The 20,621-nt window shown below is 32.6% G+C and overlaps 5 protein-coding genes across 10 annotated transcripts in view; 2 read left to right on the forward strand and 3 right to left on the reverse strand.

Annotated features, from left to right (window-relative positions):
* The window catches only part of LOC106120195 (serine/threonine-protein phosphatase regulatory subunit widerborst), a 36,799-nt gene extending 33,799 nt beyond the window's left edge, over window positions 1-3,000 (forward strand). For all 4 annotated transcript variants that reach the window (XM_013315454.1, XM_013315456.1, XM_013315453.1 and 1 more), the window contains one exon: window positions 153-3,000. In XM_013315454.1, the coding sequence (XP_013170908.1) occupies window positions 153-302 (150 nt within the window). In that variant the 3' untranslated portion in view covers window positions 303-3,000. The remainder of the gene's footprint in view (window positions 1-152) is intronic.
* Window positions 3,001-6,161: 3,161 nt separating this feature from the next.
* LOC106119948 (protein phosphatase 1 regulatory subunit 21) lies at window positions 6,162-10,347 on the reverse strand. 2 transcript variants are annotated; one of them, XM_013315079.1, is made up of 9 exons: window positions 10,181-10,347; window positions 9,911-10,105; window positions 9,542-9,679; window positions 8,965-9,189; window positions 8,095-8,178; window positions 7,797-7,991; window positions 7,457-7,588; window positions 6,996-7,091; window positions 6,162-6,753 (listed from the first exon to the last, which is right to left on the reverse strand). In XM_013315079.1, the coding sequence occupies exons 1-9, from the start codon at window positions 10,244-10,246 to the stop codon at window positions 6,607-6,609; spliced, it is 1,278 nt and encodes a 425-aa protein (XP_013170533.1). In that variant the 5' UTR covers window positions 10,247-10,347; the 3' UTR covers window positions 6,162-6,606. The 2 variants fall into 2 exon arrangements, with proteins under 2 accessions (XP_013170533.1, XP_013170532.1); XM_013315078.1 differs by having other exon boundaries at window positions 8,953-9,189.
* A 437-nt stretch (window positions 10,348-10,784) lies between these two features.
* PolI (DNA polymerase iota) lies at window positions 10,785-12,932 on the forward strand. The gene is made up of 2 exons (XM_013315061.1): window positions 10,785-10,927; window positions 11,025-12,932. The coding sequence occupies exons 1-2, from the start codon at window positions 10,917-10,919 to the stop codon at window positions 12,835-12,837; spliced, it is 1,824 nt and encodes a 607-aa protein (XP_013170515.1). The 5' UTR covers window positions 10,785-10,916; the 3' UTR covers window positions 12,838-12,932.
* Window positions 12,933-13,081: 149 nt separating this feature from the next.
* On the reverse strand, window positions 13,082-15,946 carry Cog2 (conserved oligomeric Golgi complex subunit 2). 2 transcript variants are annotated; one of them, XM_013315686.1, is made up of 6 exons: window positions 15,737-15,946; window positions 15,433-15,660; window positions 14,469-15,315; window positions 14,190-14,395; window positions 13,602-14,047; window positions 13,082-13,375 (listed from the first exon to the last, which is right to left on the reverse strand). In XM_013315686.1, exons 1-6 carry the CDS (start codon window positions 15,809-15,811, stop codon window positions 13,102-13,104), a joined length of 2,076 nt encoding a protein of 691 aa, XP_013171140.1. In that variant the 5' UTR covers window positions 15,812-15,946; the 3' UTR covers window positions 13,082-13,101. The 2 variants fall into 2 exon arrangements, with proteins under 2 accessions (XP_013171140.1, XP_013171139.1); XM_013315685.1 differs by having other exon boundaries at window positions 13,602-14,050.
* A 348-nt stretch (window positions 15,947-16,294) lies between these two features.
* On the reverse strand, window positions 16,295-18,525 carry Or-41 (olfactory receptor 41). Its single transcript, XM_013315224.1, has 8 exons — window positions 18,289-18,525; window positions 18,086-18,223; window positions 17,609-17,777; window positions 17,345-17,457; window positions 16,992-17,091; window positions 16,788-16,892; window positions 16,470-16,625; window positions 16,295-16,377 (listed from the first exon to the last, which is right to left on the reverse strand). Exons 1-8 carry the CDS (start codon window positions 18,504-18,506, stop codon window positions 16,324-16,326), a joined length of 1,053 nt encoding a protein of 350 aa, XP_013170678.1. The 5' UTR covers window positions 18,507-18,525; the 3' UTR covers window positions 16,295-16,323.
* Window positions 18,526-20,621: the final 2,096 nt, after the last annotated feature.

Raw genomic sequence — 20,621 nt, forward strand, 5'->3', positions numbered from 1 at the left:
GCCTCCTGCTCCTCACTCTTAAGATAAAACGCGGAATTGTTACCACTTCTCTGTAACTCCTGTTTTCTATGTGGTCGTGATATTGCAGCGGACGAAGCACATTCGTGCAACAGATGCTGATGACTATACAGTTTACTTTTGAATGATTATAGACGAGAAAGCCAGTATTCAACAACAGCAGTAAGCCGCTGATCCGCAAGAAGTCCGAGCTGCCCGCAGACTCGGCCACAGTACACGCGCTGGCGGAACACAAGCGTGCTGACGCGTTCCTCCCCACACCTCCCGACCCTGACCGCTGCTAGCACGCGCCATCTGCATACACCTCACACGGGACAATATCAACCTTATAGCGATATACTTACGATTCTAATTCGCCCGACTGACGCTCCCAAGTCGACCGTTCGGACGAGCGATAATCACTTTTATAGCTAATGTATTTATGGTTCAAATTTGTCCGAATGACGCTTCTAAGTATGAAACTCGGATAGCGCTCGTCAACTTTGTAGCAATCGGTCGATTCCAAATTGTCCAATGACGCTTCTAGACGCTGCGTGACGCGGACAAGCGATTATCAACTTTATAGCCATTAATATACGATAACTTATTGATAATGGAAATTATTAAGTCGATTACATGTTGAATATTAATAGTATATTAAATACGAGTGCCAGTTTACTGCGTGCAGGTGATGCTCGGCTCACGTTTATAGGTCTTTGTTAAATTTGTACTTATTTATACAAGCTATGTGTGCATGTATGGTTGTCACCTAAAAAATAAGAAAAAAGGAGTTTTTTTTTACTAAATAACCAACACATAAACTGCCAGATAATATTAAATAGGCCCGAATATATACATAGTAAAATTATATCTGGCAACCCACCGCAGACAGACAAACTAAAAAAATCTGTTAAATTTATAAGTTCATATACTTCTGACACCTTTTAGCTCTAAATCGAATACACCGTATTTAAAATTACAGTATGACACTCTGAGGCAAAAAAAAAAGAATTAACTGACACCCCGAATGCCACAATAGTAAGGGCATAATGTTTAGTAAAGGATTTGTTTGGAAACAGAAAAATGCAATAAAAAAACAGAGTCTTCGTTTATAAAAGTTCCTTTCTACTAATATTAGAAAGTAAAACAAATAAATGAGCTTAAAAAGATTGTGAATTTCGACAGTTTATAAAAACATATAGTGTTACAAATTTATTTGGCTCGGTGACCAAAAGTATAACTAGAACCTTGTCATGTCTTTATTTCTATAGCCTTACTATATTTTCTACCAACTTACTTACCGGGCCGAATAAGTTTGTCGCACTATGTCATAAACTTTGGAAGTTCACAATTGGTCAGTTACGTTACGAGCGCCATGTTGCAAGTTGACATTAACATATAGTGAGTTTGCGTTTGTCTGTATGTATTATGTTTTGTATCGTAGTCACGAGCCTGTAGAAAATATTCTGTACTAGGCCTTACAATGAACTGTTTCATATCGACCAAGCGAAGTAGACGATTAATGACGTCACGAGTACAGATAGCAAAAAAAATATTTGATATTGTACAGTGGGTATAAAAAACTAAATAAAATGATTGTCCTAACCTAAAACAGATAAACTTCAAGTTGGTATGGCGGCCATATTTTAATCAGAATAATTATTTGTGAGGTAAATATATAATGAATAGTTATGGTATGCTATTTCAGTAATATTTTGGAATTATCGAGTTTTAGTTGTAAATTGTTCGATTTTATATGAAACTAGGAAATACAGTTCTCGTCTATTTTGCTTGGTCGATTCTTACTACTCTTTTTCCTAGAATTGTATTTTATTTATATCGCCGTGTAACGTTATAAGCTCTATTTCCACTGACGCATCTGTACAAACATAATATTGATAAAATATGTTATTGTATGTTTCGTCAGTGGAAATACGATGTACACCGTATTAATTAGTTAGTTAAATATAAAATTATTCGTAATGTCCGTTTGTTAATGTTCAACCATTGTTTATTAAGCATTTATATTATCGAGTAAATAAATATTTGTTTTTGACCTCACTTGTCAAAGGCCAATATAAATTATTATAACAAATAAAAAGTAAACTCATTAATTTTATTGATAAAGTTGCCTATAAATTAGTACCAACATGCACCAAAAATATATCAAAAGTGGTAATAAATATAAAATAATGTCTATAAATTTTCTTGCCGACTGTACATTATCGAACATTTCAAAGTTAAAATTAAAAAGAAATTAAGTGCTAATATATTGAGATATCCCCAAAATGAGACAAAAGTGAATCTTAAGTGTTTGTAATAACGTCCATATTTGTTCATCAATATCGCAAGTCGAAGTAAACTCCATTGTAATTACCCATCACTTATGTAATATGTTTATGCATTAACTGATTACAACTCGTGTACAATAACTTGACCAAGTTGAGTGACGTCACAGCGTACAGTCAACAAAAACAATTCACCATAAAATAACTTGACTAACCACTGATTTCTGACACCAAAATGGTTGTATAAAATATCGTTAACTCTGTCATTATCTTTGAAAAAAAAGATATAAAATATGTTTTAAACTGAAATTACGGTATCAGAAACTCATGGTAATTGACACTAAGCTTCAAGGCTTGTAGTTGTGCACTTGAGTGTCATGTTATTGTGCTCGGGTTGTAATTTTAGTGAAATATACAGCGGCCATGTTTTGTCGCTTATAATGAAGTATGAGTATTTCTTACATTTTATATTTGACACACAAACACCGTAATAAAATGTGATTGTAAATTATGTGTTTGTATATTCAATGTACTTAGAAATCGCTTATCAGTATTTATTTGATGTTTAATTTAACAGCATTTTCGTGATATAATCTGTGAAGTTGACTATCATATAATTTTGACTGAACTAGCTTTTAATTAGACACGAAAAAAAAAATTCAAGCAACACTCAAGCATATATGAAAAACATTTTTAGATTTTATTAATTTTGACACTAGAATAAATAAAAAAAATATGGAAATTGCATACAAATTAAATGTTCCAATTTATTTGTTTAGTACAATTTTGCGGTATATAATTTTATTTTATTTTTTTAATTGTGTACAGTGTGCCAAAAGTAAACGGGCATCGTGTTGACTTTTTATACGTCATGTGTGAACACGTAAGACTGTGTATGTATGAATCTGTATGAAGTGCGTGTGCGCATTTAATTTTATTTAATTGTTTTTTATTTTGTTTATTTTATTTATTATTAAATATTATTTCCAGTCACTGTCTATGTATATAATTAGAATCGTTGTAATATTTTTATACTTCTATTGGCTTTGACGCTTCCAGAAACTGTTTTCTCGAGGTCTTTGTCTGGGAGCGAGCACTTTGTCTACGTAAATTAGAATTTTTAAAATTAAGGCAAGTGACTGTATTAGACTGTTATATAAATCTAAAGTGTGGTAAACATGTCGTGTAAATAACGAGACATTGATGTATATAAGACTTAACACTTTCACTGCCACCTATTCGCACTGAGTTATCTTTAGTAAGTGAAATTCTAAGTAGCATTGAAAGTGTTAAGAACGTGGCGGATTTTTTCTTACTTTAAATTTCTATATCCTTGAATCTAGTCTTATTTTATGTTTTTTTTTATTATTATAAAATATTATATTTCGCAGTCTATTTAAATGTCGCCGCAGCTTTTGTTGAGTGTAATAATAAAGATTATTTGGTTTAAATTTAAAGTACACTGTGGGACTCTTTGAGTGGCAATAACAAACTACACTCACCGTAGGTTTCCGAGACTAAAATCTCTGTATAATCGCCATCCTTCTCATTATCTCTAACAAAACAGAGTTAACAATGTTTTAAACGGAGATTTAGGTCTTGAAACCCATGATTAGTGTGATAGGCAATTACGACGCGTTTAAACTACAGGGAAACTGGTATTGCCTATTACTGATATTGCCATCTCTTACAGTCCTTGTGGAATAAACAGAGACAACAATATACAAGTCACTGCAAAAATAGATATCTTTATTTGAATCCGCCACGTATGTCGTATGCACACAATGTCTCGGCAGTCGCTGCGCGAGTGGAGTGAAGTGGAGAGGAGTGAGGGAGCGAGCGAGTGACTGCGGAATGTTCGCGATAATTTAACAAATTGGATAAATTTTGTATAAATATTTATAACGATATAATGTAACTGTTGAAATCAAAGTATTGTAACAGATGACATATTATAAGGTGCTTATGATTATCGTTAAAATACAAAGTTGTGCATACGTTTGTGTTTTATTGGAAAATACGGTGAGTTTTCCCAAATTCCTTTATAAAATATTTCTATCCCTCTCAATACTCAATAATTAGTACGGAAATAAGTTTTAATAGGCCACAAACAATTTGTGGATTCAAGGTCATCTGCGTCATCTTCACGTTCCGCTACACGTAACATTTTGCGCAACGACTCGTACGATGTTCCGAGCCTACAAGATATTAAAAAAAAAATAAGAATGTTATTATAGCGTATTATTGAATAAGGGACAAATAAATACAATAATCATTTTAGATGTTTAAAATTATTTATACATACGTACACTTTTATACACTCTTTACAATTGCATATATAGTTTTTAGTCACACGATTCCTATATTTTTGCCGTGTTTCCACTGCCGAAACACCTACAGAAACATGTTATCTTTTATCCCAAAAGAGTGCAAAAGATGGCACATGTAGAATGTGTTTCGTTAGTGAAAACCCGTGAATTCTGTACAGAACATTCGTTTAATTATACGCTTAATAAAATAATTAAGTTTAAAAGATGTATTGCGGTAATATACATTATATCAAAAGATTTTATACAGTACGTGCTAATATTGCTTTTGTACTGAACTTTTAGACGAATTTACTTTTCATTTGACATACTTTGTATACAATTTTAACAATTATCATAATAAACTAGGTCTAAACTGATATAAAAACGGCTAAACACTGACGTATATTCGTCCGGTGCCGGCACCGACTAGTTTCGAGCACATCGGGGGCCCTTCATCAGGGTGAGTGGTACTGGTATTATTTCGCGACCCGACGAACATACATGAGTGTTTAGCCGTGTTTATATATCAGTTTAGTATAATGTCTCACGAAAGTTTGAATAATTTAATAAACTAGGTATGTTTCATTTTTTATCAATACTAATAAAGTTTCGGCAAAATTAAGTTTTTGAGAAGTTGACAAAAACTTGAAATAATTCATTTTGACTCTAATTGGATCACAATATAAACGAACAGTGAGTAACACGAAAAATAGTGCAACATGGCGACACAATATTTAAGGTGAAAAAATTGAAAATATTAAGTTTTCACTGTCACATATTAACGATCTAATTTTATTTGTATTTAAAACTAAAAAAACAATGTTTTTCTGCAGTTAACCTATAAATTGAAAAATTTTAGGTAGTTTTAGAGTCGAATAAACAGAAAATAGCTTAATTTCTAATGAGACAGGCAACAGACATGCGTTATTATTTCTATATAAAAATTAAAACATAGAAATATCACTAGCCACTTCGTAAATAATACAATAAATGAATTAGGCCTTAAATAAATAATTTCCTTAGAAAATAATTTGGGATAAAGAAATAAAACTTTTTATGAAATCACATACGACCTATTCATCACTTAGCGACTGACCGTAGCTCATTCCGATTTCACTGCATCGACAATCGCGCGGCTAAGCACTAAGTGGAAATAGAGGCTAAGGTCGTTGACATAACCCGAAAATTGAAGCTCAAAATATTAATTTAAATAAAAGTTGGGAATGTACAACAAAATTTGAAATTTAATTTTACTTCCCATAGTCAAAAATTAGAAGAAACGTTTAAAGTCATCAACACTTGTGATTTTAAAACACGGACTTAAAAAGCGCACCGTAAATACGTAATTGTAATAGTACATGAATGGAGCATATTTTTTAGTTAATTTTTAAATGAAAATATCAAGAATAATAGCGCTTTTCGATTTAAAGTAAAGATAAAAAAAACGAAGTGTACAATATTATTTTCATCATTTAGTTTAGTAAAAGATTTTTCTTTTAATTTATTAAATCTCTTCGCTTAAAATCTCAAAGTCTGCCAAAAAAATATCTAAAATTCCCTAGTAATACAAAATTCTACAACTCATGATTTCAAATACATTTAAACAGCAATTTAATCACTCTTATTGGAATAATAAAACTTTTGAACGGATTAAATATTTCTATCTAGCAACACATATTTTCCGATTTGACAGATGTCGGAACTTTAGGGATGTCAAACAATAAAAATCGATTCAATTTTAATCGATTACATGATTTGGTTTATCGGTTTTTTTAAACAAATCGGTTCTATCGTTGTTACTTTTTGCTCATTTTAGGTTGATAATTACTTACATGAAGGGAAAGTGTAAGTATGTCTACCTATTACATGCGACTGCCTAACATTCCAGTTCGTAGACTTTGGTCCGCAACTTTAGTCGACACGCGACTTTGGTCGCATTTTAAGTTAAGTTCTCCAATGTATTATTGCTGGTTAGTCACATTGTGGTGTGGTGTTGTGGTGATGATATGACGTCACTTCCTGCGCGTGGCGAGCTGGTGCCTGAGCATCTCGAGCTGGTCGTGCTGTCGCGCCAGCTGCTCGTTGAGTCCAGCCACGTGCTCCGTTAGCACCGACATCTGCTGCTCGTAGTTGTGCGACGTCGAATGCAGCTCCTCCTCCTAAATACAACGCAATTAATTATAAATGGGTAGTAATTATTCCACTAAAAGACTTCACTCATTTCAAAGAGTAAAGCGTTATATTCGCTTTTAAAAAAAAACAATTCTAAGTCATTAATTTAAAAAATAAATATTATAAAATCTCCCCAAAACATATTGCTGTTTCATATCTCTTAAAAGGTAAGCTAATTTAAAGCAATGAAAATTGGTTTGTTATCAAGTTAAAAGAAAAAGAAACTAACCAATCTGCTAATAGTGTTGTGTTTCTCCTCAATCGTATGCGCGTCAGTCTCTCTCTGGCGTTCCATCTCTTCGAAACGCAGTCGCAGCATCTCACACTGAAATCGGTACGAGAATGTTGATTCACATCACTAATTGTATTGTACTGACAGCTGTCAAAATTTCATAAAATTCTAAGTTAAAAGTCAATTATTTGTCACATAATATTATACCGAAGTACGAAAAATATTCATATTTCCGACCTAATATTTAGAAATATTTTAGTTAAAATCGAAAGTTCGTTTTCCACTAGCGCGATTTCGCATACTATTTTCACTACCAGTACACGCAACATACCTTATGCATATAAATAGCTAACAAAGCATCTAAATCAAATTCTTTTGTCTACTTATCAGTACACTATCCTCATTACTATGCTAAGCTAAGTGGAAAAAGGGTTTAAGTACTACTAGGTCCTACTTACCTCATTAATATAATGTTCAGTCTTGCTGTTGAGAAGGTCGCGGTCCGCGTGCGCGGCGCTCAACCTGCTGCGGAAGTACTGCTTCACGCGTTCCTCACGTACCTGCACCTCATGGTTCAGAAGGAACGGGACCTGGACCAAACAACCAAAAAACTGACTTAACCTTAATGTCTCCGTGATAGACTAAAAACAATACTTTATAATTGAACAGGCAAAGCACAAAGAGGTGCCACTTTACACCACAAAGGTCACAAAAACAACCTACCGCTGAACTTAGTCACATAATAGCCTGAAGCCTTAACTATACCTAATTTTATAATCATCGAAAATATTAATATACCTCTAAACTACCAAGGAGTCCCGTCATCCTTCCCTCTGCATCCATCGAGGTCTCATTGAATGTATTGAAGTCTCCAGAATCATGACTCTCTCCTTTCCTCTTCTGAGCGGCAGACACATGCTTTGCTATTTCTAATTTAAGGCTTTCATTCTCCATCTGCAAAATCTCGTACTCCATTCGAAGTTTCTGATTCTCCTAAAATAAAGGAATATGATCCTTATAACTCTATATTTAGAATTTTAAAGGCTTGTATTCTTTCTCTCTGGTATGTGTTGAGAAAAAACCAATATTTTTTTACCTGATCTAAAGTGAGTGCTTTTGTACTGAGCTGTTCATTGATGTTTAACTCATCTACAGAACTAAGAGCATCCTCACTGCCAATCTGAAAATTTTATTTATTATATCTATATGTTAAACCTGAACAATCAAGAAACCAGTCTTGATGGACAACTTTTATAAGCAAAAAGAAAAGCGGTCCATTGGATTCTTGCTTACCCAGATTCAAGAGTAGTAAATTTTTTTTCAGTATTATGGGAAGTTTATTCATGTTTATAAAAAAGTTAATTTTAGAAGGAAAGGATTTTACGATAATCTCCATAACATTGACCAGGTTGTCAGCGCAAAACGAAAAATAAAAGATCTTTTTGTCAGGGGAATTCCGGTGAAAAACTTGGTGCACCGACCCCACATAAAGTGAGAAAATGTTAGTGTGGTAAGAAACAAATCAAAACCAAATATCTATGCACTTTTAATACATATAAAGCCTTTCACTAAGTTTATTTTTCTGCTTTCCTATAATTTATATATTTGTATTCATAGGTTCGTGTATTCATGTATATTATATATTTATGTTGCTTAATTTGTTTAGTAGATCCATAGGTAACTAGTATATATATATATATATTGTTAATAATTCTTGCTCTTATTTATTTATTCTTGACATATCCTGATCTTTATATGTTATAATCCCCTCTATCTATGTTATTCTTTCCTGTCCCACTGGGTTGCCTGGAAGAGATCGCTTGTAGCGATAAGGCCACCCTTGCTTTGTAAATTAGTTAATTGTCTTTTTTTTATGTATTATGATAGCATTAAGAGTTAATAAGTAAATAAATAAATAAACAAATAAAGTTAGAATACAAAATATTAATGTTACCAGACTACCAGCCTCTGACAAGAAGTCACCGTTACAACTTGCTTGACTGCCTGTAGGTACAGCTCTGTTGCCACTTCTATCTTTCTGCAACTCTTCTAATGTAAATTGTATCTCCTGGTTTTTATTCTTCAGTTTAGCTATCTCACATTTATATCTACTTTCACTTTCATTAAAGTGTTTTTGATAGTCTTCTAAGGAGGCTCTGAGTTGAGCCACTTCAAAAGTCTTATCTGAAAGCTAATAATCACCTGGTTACTTATTAAGTTTGATCAAATTTGACTTATAAAGTAATTGAAGAACACTACTTCTACTTTCCTGCTGATTAATGTAGTATCTTATAGTACTTACTAATATTATAAATGCAAATGTTTGGATGGATGTTTGTTGGAAGGTATCTCCAGAACACCTGTATGAATCTCGCTAAAATTTGGTATATATGTAACATAACTTGGAAGGGCACTTAGGCTTATAATAATTATTTTTTAATTCTGCAGATGGAGTCGCAGGCAATAGCTAGTAATTATCATATTTTTACAGCGGATTTATTTATTTTGTCTGTTGTCAAAATAAGTATTGTTTCTGGTCATACCTGTGATGCAAGCTGTGCATTTTCAATAATCTTCTTTTGTAGCTCCTCCTGCAGCAGACCAGAATCGAGTGGTGCAGGCACAGAGCTGGTTGATTGTTTTTCATCACTTTTACTTTTTGTTTTCTTACTTAACTTATTCTGTAAAACATTGATAGGTATGCAATGAAATGGGAACCATCTATTGATTTGTGGCTTATAGATTTTGAAAGTAACATGTTAAAAATAAAAGACATGATAAAACAACTACATAGTTAGGAAAAACTTTAACAATACTCTTACATTGTTTGCTAAAACGATGATATAAATGTAATTCAATTTCAAAAAGATAAGTGTGATTATAATCAAATGCTTTGTTGCAAGCTCACTGACCTGCAAAGCATCGAGCTCATCCTGAAGGACGGACACGCGACGCGTCAATTGCTGATTTCTAAAAGTCAATGAATCTATTTCTAATTCATCTTGCCTTATAACTTTCTCCTTAGATTTTAATACTTCCCTCAGTTCATTCGACTTAGCTTGCTCATCTAGAACTCCTTTTTTTAAAACCTTCACATGAACTCTTAACTGAAAGCGGAAACAATAAATTTATACAATTACTTGCTTCAAAAAGCCGCTTGATATTTGATCTTTATTCTGTACCTTTGAATATTCAGATGCCAACTTTTGGTACTTTGCCTGTATATCTCCTGAAGGTAAGCCCTCCATCTCTAGAGCTTCAAGAGATCATTACGGTTCTTTGTAATGAAGAATATTGTTTATTTGTTCGATTACAATGCTGAACACCCACTTTCTTGAAAATGTCAAAATGAAAATGACAATAACATGACCTGACGTTCGCCACGTTTCTTTTCATAAAGTATCTTTTTCAAGATTTATTTAAAAATATTGATTTTTGTTTGTATATTTCAATACTTAACTATTATGAATTTTATTTAACAACTTATTCGCACTGAAAGACGTATACTTAAGTCTACACTTAACATTCCATAATACTCTACATTCGTCCAGGCGTCTCACATTTAGACTTTAGACACAAATAAAGTACTGTATAAAGTGAGTAAAACTATAAAGACGTATGGGTAAATACTAGATTATGTTATAATTTGTAAGGATTGTTATTTAAATCATAAAGGGACAGTCCCGATTTTATTACAACAATGTCACCAAAGTTCGTAAAGTCCCGTTATTTTTAGTCTATGCCAAAAGTGCCGCTATTTAATATTTTTTTATGGTAACATCATCTCTGTTGATGTGTCGTGATTGTCCAATATAAAATATCAATATTTTGGAATTTATGAAAGAAAAACAATAATTTTTAACAAACTTTTCATATTTACAAAGGATAATAACTATTCCGTCTTTCAATGAAGTTTCCATGGACGATAGGTGAGCGTCTGATAAATAGTTCAAAGTTACATCGCAACAGGTAACAACCAACAGAGAACAAAGTGATTTTTCTTTAAACTATGTGTCTTATTCGCAGAATTATGGAATCAAGCAGCTCTAGTTGTTACAACCATTCATCGGTCAGCAGCGATCATCCTAAGAGTATCATACACATCGATGTAGACTGTTTTTATGCTCAAGTGGAGATGGTGCGAAAACCCGAGCTGCGCTCCCAACCTCTTGGTATTCAACAAAAAAACATCGTCGTAACCAGTAATTACGAAGCCAGAAAATTTGGTATAAAGAAGTGTATGCTTGTAACTGATGCTCTGAAAGTTTGTCCTAGTTTGAAATTACTGAATGGTGAAGACTTGCACAACTATAGGACGGCCTCTAATAATATATTCACTGCACTTCAACATTGGAAGTGTCCAGTTGAAAAACTTGGAATGGATGAGAATTTCATAGATGTCACAAATATAGTTGAGGAACGAGTTAGGAATGGTGGTGATGGGTTTGCACTTGTAGGTCGTGTGTACAGCGAGCCAATGAGTGAATGTATATGTGGATGTCACACGCGCCTCAAAGTCGCATCACAAATTGCCAGTGAGATGAGGAAGAAACTATTTGATGAGTTGGGTTTTACAACTTGTGCTGGTATTGCACACAACAAATTGTTAGCTAAGTTAATCTGTCCACTCCACAAACCGAATGACCAAACAACAATTTATCCAGAACATGGGTCCAGTTTTATGTCCACATTGCAAAGTGTCCGGGCCATTCCAAGTATTGGGTCTAAAACAACTGAGGCACTTATATCTCAAAAAATAGTTACAGTGAGTGACTTGCAGCAAGTTTCTGTTGATGTATTGAAAAAACATTTTAGTAGTGACATGGCAGTAAGACTTAAAAACCTTAGTTTAGGTGAAGATAATACTCCAGTGAAGCAAACAGGTAAACCTCAGAGTATAGGCCTAGAAGATAGTTTCAAAACTGTCAGTGTGAAGAGTGAGGTTGAAGAAAGATTTGCTACCTTGCTACAAAGGTTACTTGTGTTGGTGAGAGAAGATGGGCGGATTCCAGTTTCACTGCGAGTGACTTTAAGAAAGAAAGATGTCAAGAGATTATGTAGTCACAGAGAGTCTAGGCAGTGTCAGGTTTCTCCTTCCATCTTTACCATAAACAATGGTACACCCACTGTAACAGAAGTGGGGCAACAAAAGTTAATGACCTCAATTATGAGATTATTCAACAAACTCATTGACTTAAGCAAACCATTCCATTTGACATTAGTAGGACTGGCTTTTACAAAGTTTCAGGAACGAATGACTGGTCGAGGTTCTATTGTAAATTATTTAATGAATGATATATCAGTACAATCAGTGCTTAATATCACGAATGATTGCGATACTTCTGCTTCCTCAATGGACTACTCAGCAGCATCTCCTAGTAGCAGTACAACGACAGACCTTTCTGATGCTGAAGTGGAACCATCACCGAAAAAGCCTAAAAAAGTGAATTGGATAGCTAAAAAGAGATGTTTGTCAAAAGGGGAAGTTGCATCTCCTAGTAAGTTAAGAGTGAGTGAACTCAGATTAAATTCTAGGGAGCTGGAGAAAGTTTCCGAGTTAAGACTTAACTCCCGAGACAGATCTCTCACACCAAGAGCGAGCCCTGCTAAAGAAATTTCTGATACAGACACAATGAAAGATGTTTCCGATGCTGGTAATTGTGATGATTGTCCAAGTTATGTTGATAAAGAAGTTTTTAATGCCTTACCTGATGAGATGCAACAAGAGCTTAAGGCCATGTGGAAGAATCCATCCAATTCAGAGTTGCCTAGAAGTAGTCCTAGAACCATGAACAAAGCAAAACCCAACACTATCTTGAAATATTTTGTTCACAAATAGCATTAGTTATATATTTTGTTTATTACTTTAAGTGATAAGTGAATGAATGGTTTCTATTTTTTCAAATCATACAATTTTTATTCGGCAGATCAAATACAATGTTTATGTTATAAAATGTTCCGCTTTTCATTGGTTATCCTTAAAACCTTAATGTAATACAAACAATAACAAAATAATTATTTAACATAGAATAAAAATTATGATTACCTCTATCCAGACAGGACCGGGAAAGAAAAATAACAAATAATGTGTATAACTGGGATATCATTTAATTTCTATATTTTTTACAGCTTCAGTGATCATAGAGGAAAGTTCATTGAACTTGTGTACCTTATATACTTCAACGGATAGAGACTGGGCCAGCCTTGTGTACGACAACACATCTACATTGAGTTGCAAACGGATCTTATCACCATCCGTTGTACCGGTGCTCTCAATATTCTGCTGTGAGGCCATGTCACGTATTTGTTTCAGTCTTCTCAATGATTCTTCGGTTTTCTGCACTGAGGTTAAAACATCTTCTACATATTTATAATATCTGTAATCATAGAGAAAAAAAAGGTCACACAAAAAAATTTAAACTAAATAAATAAATTTAGTCTTGCATTATAGATCAGTCGATATTTTGTCAATTTAAGATAATAGAATTACGCCCGTAATGCAGAAGAGTAAGCAGATATTAAGAATTATCAACTGGTACTTTTCGTACAGGAAAACTTTACGTATAAAAATTACAACAAAAATAAATGGTATTGAATACTTACGAAATGGTCATAACATTAAATAAAGCTTCATAAAGTCCTATTAAAAACAAATTATCTACTTTATTCACTGCACCCTCGTTAAAATCTCTAAGTGAATTTGTAACCACATCAATATAAGCACAAGGCTTGGTAGGTATACTACGGTTAGTTTTCCTATAGAGTCTTGGTATGTCACTAACTTGTTTCAATTGGATATTGAAATTCTCATACAATTCGTTCACAATACAATCCCTTATTTTACTTTCAGTTTGTTTTAAGATTTCTATGGAAGAATTTAAGCTTTCTCTAAGCAGAGGTTTACTCTTTTCGATTGGTATTTTGCTTTCAACATGTGCTAGAAAGTTTGGTAGTTTCTGCAACAACGTTTGCGTGTCTACGTAGATGTTTAAACTGTTGTCTATCAATGTGGCGTTTATGCCAGTTGTTTCCAACTTTCGCATGGAATCCTGCTGAAACAATTTCATAATATTATCTACTGCAAATTAGTCTTCACTTAAAACAACCCGAGTTTGTAGCAATGTTTCATCAAATCATGCTACCCTGGTACTTATATATGTCTATAAATATAAAAGAAATATAATTAACAACCTGTGAACAAACACTTGTCGTCCATGATGCATATCTGGCCAGCAACTGTAATGAAAGCTTCCAGAATTTATGTGCCAATGCTTCTATGTAGATACCATCTGACCAACAATTGTGCAAACTGACCCAACATTTTAATGTTTCTTTATGAATAAACCCATCTTTGTTCTCAACTGTTGGACTCTTTTTCAATGAGGACTCAAAACCACCTACAAAGAATAACATATTAGATTATTCATAGGTATTTGTTAAACAGAAAATTATATTTTTTAAGGTTTTCACCTGCAATCTCCTGAAATCTTATTTGAAAATATACTGGCAAATTCCACCTCTTTTGAAAACGCTTGTATTCTAACGTATCATGTAATAATTGGACAGTTCCTTCAGCAATGCAATATTCTTCTAATTTCCGGACAAACTGTATACTTTCACTATATCTCTTATAAAATAATTGTGGATTACCCGGTGCAAAAATAGAGGCTAAATTCACTTCTATTCTACTCTCCACTTCGCACCAAAAACAATTTACTAAAAATCTATATTTCTTAGCAAGAAATGTTAAAGTGGAATGTTGCATTACTGTTAAAAACAGTTTCAGTTTTGTATCCAATAATGCCATTATTTTATTGTAAATGCCTTCCAAACCATCCTTGCTTCTCTGCAACGCTGGTTCATTGATGATGTCCTGTAATAAAGGAGCTATTGCTTGCTTTCGTATTAATAATTCTGTTTCTTTTATACGGTCTAATGTTGTCAAAATTAATAATGTTTTTAAAAGATTATTTTCATCATTTTCATTCCAAAAATGAAACAGCAATGTATTTAGAATTTGAATTAATTTTCCACCTATATCATTGTATAATTCCTTTTGCTCAGAACTAAGTAAGTTTTCACATGTAGAAAATGTGAATTTTAATTGATTGTATAATAAGGCAGTGCGTTCGGCTACAATTATTTGCTCCAATTTTTTCTTGTCAGAAATGTCTCTAAATATAGTCTCCAATGTTCTTAAACTATTTACTGTCTGGCTGTAGTGTTTGAGAAGTTGTTTCTTCTTCAACAGGCTGTGTCTTTGGTTAAGCCAAATTGATAACTCTTTCATTGCATCTTCTAAACATTGTTTCACATTCTAAAAGTAAATGAAAATTAAATATTATTAATGTAATACAGCGCAAATCAACAACGTCATTTCATATCATGCCTAGAAATTATTTTATTGTATAATAAAAAGTATATTGCAACTTACAACAACTTCTTCATTTAGCTGCTCTAATGGCACTTGAATTTTAACTATCGCCTTATCAAAACCAATCAACGTAGCACATAGATTAACGAAGTTAGCGTAATCTTTATTAATTAACTCTATCATAGCCAGCCTTAACACTTTGAGATACACGCCTAGGTCGTCACGCATTTTCTCCAAGGAGGCCACATTTTGATGATCCGTAAGAAAAGTATCGACGGAAAAGTTTGTCTGCAACAATTTTAAAGGCATAAATAAAATTCTTAAGTTGTAATAATACTTTTTAATCACAAATAATGAGTAATACCTTGATGAAATCATTCCGATCGAAACATAAGCCTCGTGCCGGCGGCAAGGTAAAATCGGTGTTATTCTTGTCCATTCTAACGAGGTAACGACATTGCTTTACAAAGGCACCTTTTTATAAATTCGCTAAAATTGTTTATCAGAAATTACTCTTGTACTCCGCTATCATGTTGACATTTCTTTTACTGACGTAAGCTGATTTTGACAACTTGACACATCATATTGATGTCACAGAATATACCAATACCATTAAATTGTTTTCGCTCGAACCGATAGTTGAGTCAGATTAAAGTTTTCGAACATGACAATAGTTTGCAGTTTCCACTTCTGCTTTTCCTGGCTCCTTGAATACTTACTCTACTATTTAATATCTGAACCCTAAAACTTGTAAGACACAGAACAGTTAATAATAAAGGATAAGGAAAGGAAAGTAAAGGAAACACTTTTTATTAATTAAACTATTAAATATTATTGGTCATATGAAGTATATATGTGGTATATGATCAACGTACTGCAAAAGTATTGATTAACGATTCATATATGTATACAGTTAAGTATGGTTAAGTAAAACAATTTTCTGTTTCTTTTTTAATTGCGCGTCTGATTTAATACCGCAAAAAATGAATAGGATGAACGTAAAATCTGAAAAGATGTAAATTGAATTATTTACAAGGAAGAGATCGAGAACTGAGCGTACAAGTTTGCTTTAAAATGATTAGAGCTGAAACACCAACCGATATAAATGTAGGTCTAGAGAGCGGAATGTAATGACCAGCCTTGAACACAATAGGTTTCTTCATACACTCCATTGTTATAAACAGTGACTTTTTGAATTTTCTATCTTGTTCGTACCATGGACTTTGATATAAGGAGTCTCTTAATTCTTGACTCTGAAAGTAATATAGCAATATTTCTATTCACTTAAGATTGCTTAGATTGATACGAATTAGTTACTCCAATTATTTTATCTGTGCATGTGTCATCCTGAATAATTTGCCTCTTTGACTTTTTTTATTTAAATGCAGGGACCCATATGATGTCATTATAATTACCCTTGTAGTTAGCTCGCTTCCGCACCAGCAATACAGAAGTAGCTGCGACAGCATTGTCACCATGTAGATCAGCATAGAATAGAATTGAATACTGCTCGGCTCCGACTTTTAAAATTAACAAAAAATATTAAAAACCTAATGTGCTTATATTAAATCACGTAACCTGCCACAAAAGCGGTTATATTTCCAGAAGTTTATACAAACCATAGTAATACGTAGTCCAATAATGCAGATAATAGCAACAGTACCACTTAATTGGAAAAATATATTTGCGTGGTACGTATCTTCCACTATTTCTATGAATCTGCAAAAAAGGTCGTCAATGCGATGAAGGTCTTACTCTCACACTCAGATAGGTTAAATGGTCGTTAAGGTAGTAGGTACTACTAATTGTACATTTATTGAGAGAAATCTAAGTAAGATCTAGCTTAAGTAACACTTAAAAGGATTTTGAGTGTAACGTCATCTCTGTATCTTTGTGGTAAAGTTTTCTTTTGCTGCTACTAGTATAATTACCTTGATTTTTTTATCATTTAAAAAAGGGGTTTATTATTTACCTAATAATCGTCTGATGTTGGTCAATGCACTCGACAAATAATTTGTTATTGTTCATAATTCTCATGGTTCGTTGCTCGTCCGTTACCTTTGAAGATAATGGCACTGATTGCATCTGAATTAATTTAATATTACACATTATTACTGCTATTACGGGACACATTTTGTATTAGAAATAAACGGGATTTTCTTTGTTTGTAGCTAAAGTAGTTAATTAAAATAATCGTCATAGAAATAGTGTAAAAATAATTTAGAAAACAGCCAACCTTCTGTAGTTTATCAATGATAATTTCTAGTTGTGCGCAGCCGAACATGATCATTCCGAGGGTGATGCTGTCAACCGCAAAAAACAGAAAGGCGCTGATGTAGATGCTTCCCATCTGGTAGCCATAGCCGATTTCAAATTGAGGTGACTTCTCCGGCCCAAAAGGCATCCTAAAGATAATACGTTTTTATGATCCTTTTTTTATCCACGTAATTATTTTTAAACATTTAACTTAGAATCAATATTGTGTTTTTTTATATCGCTGCGGAGTAGATCACAATCGCAATTTTTGTAACTTTTCTGGTGGACTTAAATTATAAAGACCATTTTTACTTTTCATAGACAAAGTTTTAAAGTAAAAAACTTGCCAAAGAGTTTAAGAGTTATGTGTTGCCCTCACAAAATACAATTTCAAAAGAGTATTTTTCAAGGACATTATTTTTACATTATTGTGAAAGATGATTTTTTTATTACTTACCATATTCTAAATGGAAAAAACCTTTCGCCAGTACCATCAAGTAGAGGTACTAGAGCCCATAGCGTACAAGTCGTCAGAGCGCTAGTCAGAAAAAACATGCACAGTCTCTTGATCTGTCCCGAAAGTTTTACCAGAATACTAAAATATATCGGTTCCATTAAATACAGTCCATAAAACAAACAAATATATTTTTTAAAACTCACTTCTCTTGTTCCTCCGTTTGTGGTAAGAAAATATCTATTTCCATATAGTCTATTAGGATGTTAAGATTCTTTTTACTAAGAAGAAAAACGGTTACTTTGTAACAGACGGATGCTTGCGTGAAAAGCAGATAGGACGCCTCAGACATCGCTTCTATGTCCCCCCATACACCAGCTATGTAGATAAATTCAAAAAGTATAAATGCATATTGTGTTAGCATTATAAAGGCGGTATAAAATGAGTGAAAAAACATAGGTTTTTTAGGTGTTAGCCATATCCCTAGGGCTTTTAATACTCTCTTTGGTCGACTGAAAAATAGGTTGATACCGTTTACTGCCATTGCTGTGAGATTGAGGTTTTAGTTCCAGCGAATTCCTTATTATATCTATGTGATACGTATACAGGCTGTTGTTTTTGAGTCTGTTCTACATGTCTTAAAAGCATGAGTTTTCATATTTGTATAAAATGACTCCAAAACTGTCTTTAAAACTTTAAATTGTTTATACTTTCGTGTGATTATTATAAAACGGACGTACTTATAATTTAATATTAGTATAATTTAGCTAAAAAAATCCTGTGACTTGTAAAAGATTTAAGATTTAATTACTAAGATTTAAGTTTACCTCTAGCAAATATTGCAATAAGTTTTTAAATGGATAGCGTCCCATGTATAAACTATAGGTGGACTTATTTGAGACACGCTGTATGTCAAACTTTAATAATTCGCTTAAATTACAATTTTAATTGCTTTTGTTCAGAAACTATAGGTGGGAATTAGCAAACAAAACATTTATCAAAACTTCATTATGACAAATATTTTATGAGGGGAAAATATTCCAACTGTTACAATTTGACGCAAAAGTTATTAAATTGTAGTTATGTTGTGGTCATAAATATAACGAATAAAAACTTTTCAAACAACAAATAATAATAAAAGGAAAAACCAAATAAAACGAGATTATGACAAATCAATTATTTATTAAATACATAAATCGTGTATCACATTGTGTACATTCACGACGTTTTAGGCAAAAGTGTAATTAGTCTACCAACATTATGAAAATATACACTCCCTGTGTTTCTCTCTTTCATACTGCCAACTTACACAAAACAGAGATTAGAGATTATAAATTCGTGCGCTTAAACTAAAACTATATTTAGCGTATAAGTGACCGTGTAAAAATTAATTACAACCTCAATTATTTAGAATATTATTCATATGAAAGATTTCAACATTGATATTCCATTGTACATTTAAATTGGGCGCCATTTGTCATGTAATACACACATCTTACTGTCAAACTGATGTAACCTTAATGTTAAAACATGCTGTCTCTTTTCTGTCAAAGTAAAAGACAATGATGGCTATATTTTTTAGAGTATTCTTTTTTAACAAACAGTTATCGAAGCCCGTGATTAAAAGAACATAATATATGATTAACGTACTTATTATAGTACCAAAAATAATTACCGAAGTAGATTTCATTCGGTTTGATAGTTTAATCGCAGTATTGTGTGTTTATTACATGACATAGCATTCGTTATTAATATCACAGTGCCGTATGGTACAAAATATTAATTCAAATCATAAGTAACTCGTTTAAAAGGCAATTTATGAATGATTGAATGTTCAATGACGCTGACAATATCCATGAAAGTAGAGAGCAATACTCGAAATTCGTAAAAAGTTAAATTAAAAAACGAAAATCTTCTACGAACATGAATGTTGCCACCCTAAAAATATGAATTTGATTATGGTTAATATTTTTAAGTACGAAAAACTGATCAGTTTTCGTTAAAACTTAAAACAATCGTAATGTGATGTCTTAGAATGTTATTTTTTATATATTTAAATACATATACAAAGCTCAATACAAGGAAATTGCAGTTTTTTTATGGTCATTTCGTCCACAACTTACTTATTGTTAAATTTTCAGTTGCTAACATTTTAAGGACGATATGTAAAATTATATTTTCTCACATTGCGTTTTAAACATTTATACTAGTTTCAATAAAAAAGTAGAACTTAATATATTTCCCTGGTCGCCTTACACGAAGAGATAAAACTAACGCAAAAGCGCGATTAAATTATTGTTTTTTTTTTCTTAAATTGCAACATTTATTTTTAAAATATTCGATTCGAAAAGTTATAATGTAAGACAGTCCAAAGTTTATTGAAGTTTTGTGCAAAATATGATCACTTGACGTTCTTACCAATAACAATTTACTCGAAAAATATAACTGAATTGAAAAAGTATTCGAGAAGTAGCAAACACACAGAAAATTAAGATTTAATATTAAAAGTAAGATTTATCAGAAAAAGTCATAACAATAA

This window comes from Papilio xuthus, unplaced genomic scaffold (assembly GCF_000836235.2).
Source record: "Papilio xuthus unplaced genomic scaffold, Pxut_1.1 DF826961.1, whole genome shotgun sequence".
Taxonomy (NCBI): domain Eukaryota; kingdom Metazoa; phylum Arthropoda; class Insecta; order Lepidoptera; family Papilionidae; genus Papilio; species Papilio xuthus.

Bases quoted from the DNA above. Each gene is read 5' to 3' on its own strand.
- LOC106119948 (XM_013315078.1), bottom strand. From the start codon at position 10,246: ATGGAGGGCTTACCTTCAGGAGATATACAGGCAAAGTACCAAAAGTTG. The intron at 8,179-8,952 runs GTAACATTAATA...TAAAATTTTCAG, and splicing joins TGTCAGAGGCTGGTAGTCTG to ATTGGCAGTGAGGATGCTCT. The intron at 6,754-6,995 runs GTTAGTTTCTTT...CGTTGTATTTAG, and splicing joins ACAACACTATTAGCAGATTG to GAGGAGGAGCTGCATTCGAC.
- Cog2 (XM_013315685.1), bottom strand. From the start codon at position 15,811: ATGGACAAGAATAACACCGATTTTACCTTGCCGCCGGCACGAGGCTTA. The intron at 15,316-15,432 runs GTAAGTTGCAAT...ATTTACTTTTAG, and splicing joins AGCTAAATGAAGAAGTTGTT to AATGTGAAACAATGTTTAGA. The intron at 14,396-14,468 runs GTGAAAACCTTA...TATTCTTTGTAG, and splicing joins AAGATTTCAGGAGATTGCAG to GTGGTTTTGAGTCCTCATTG.
- Or-41 (XM_013315224.1), bottom strand. From the start codon at position 18,506: ATGCTAACACAATATGCATTTATACTTTTTGAATTTATCTACATAGCT. The intron at 17,092-17,344 runs GTAAATAATAAA...CCTTTTTTGCAG, and splicing joins CAACATCAGACGATTATTAG to ATTCATAGAAATAGTGGAAG. The intron at 16,378-16,469 runs GTTGGTGTTTCA...ACATCTTTTCAG, and splicing joins CTAGACCTACATTTATATCG to ATTTTACGTTCATCCTATTC.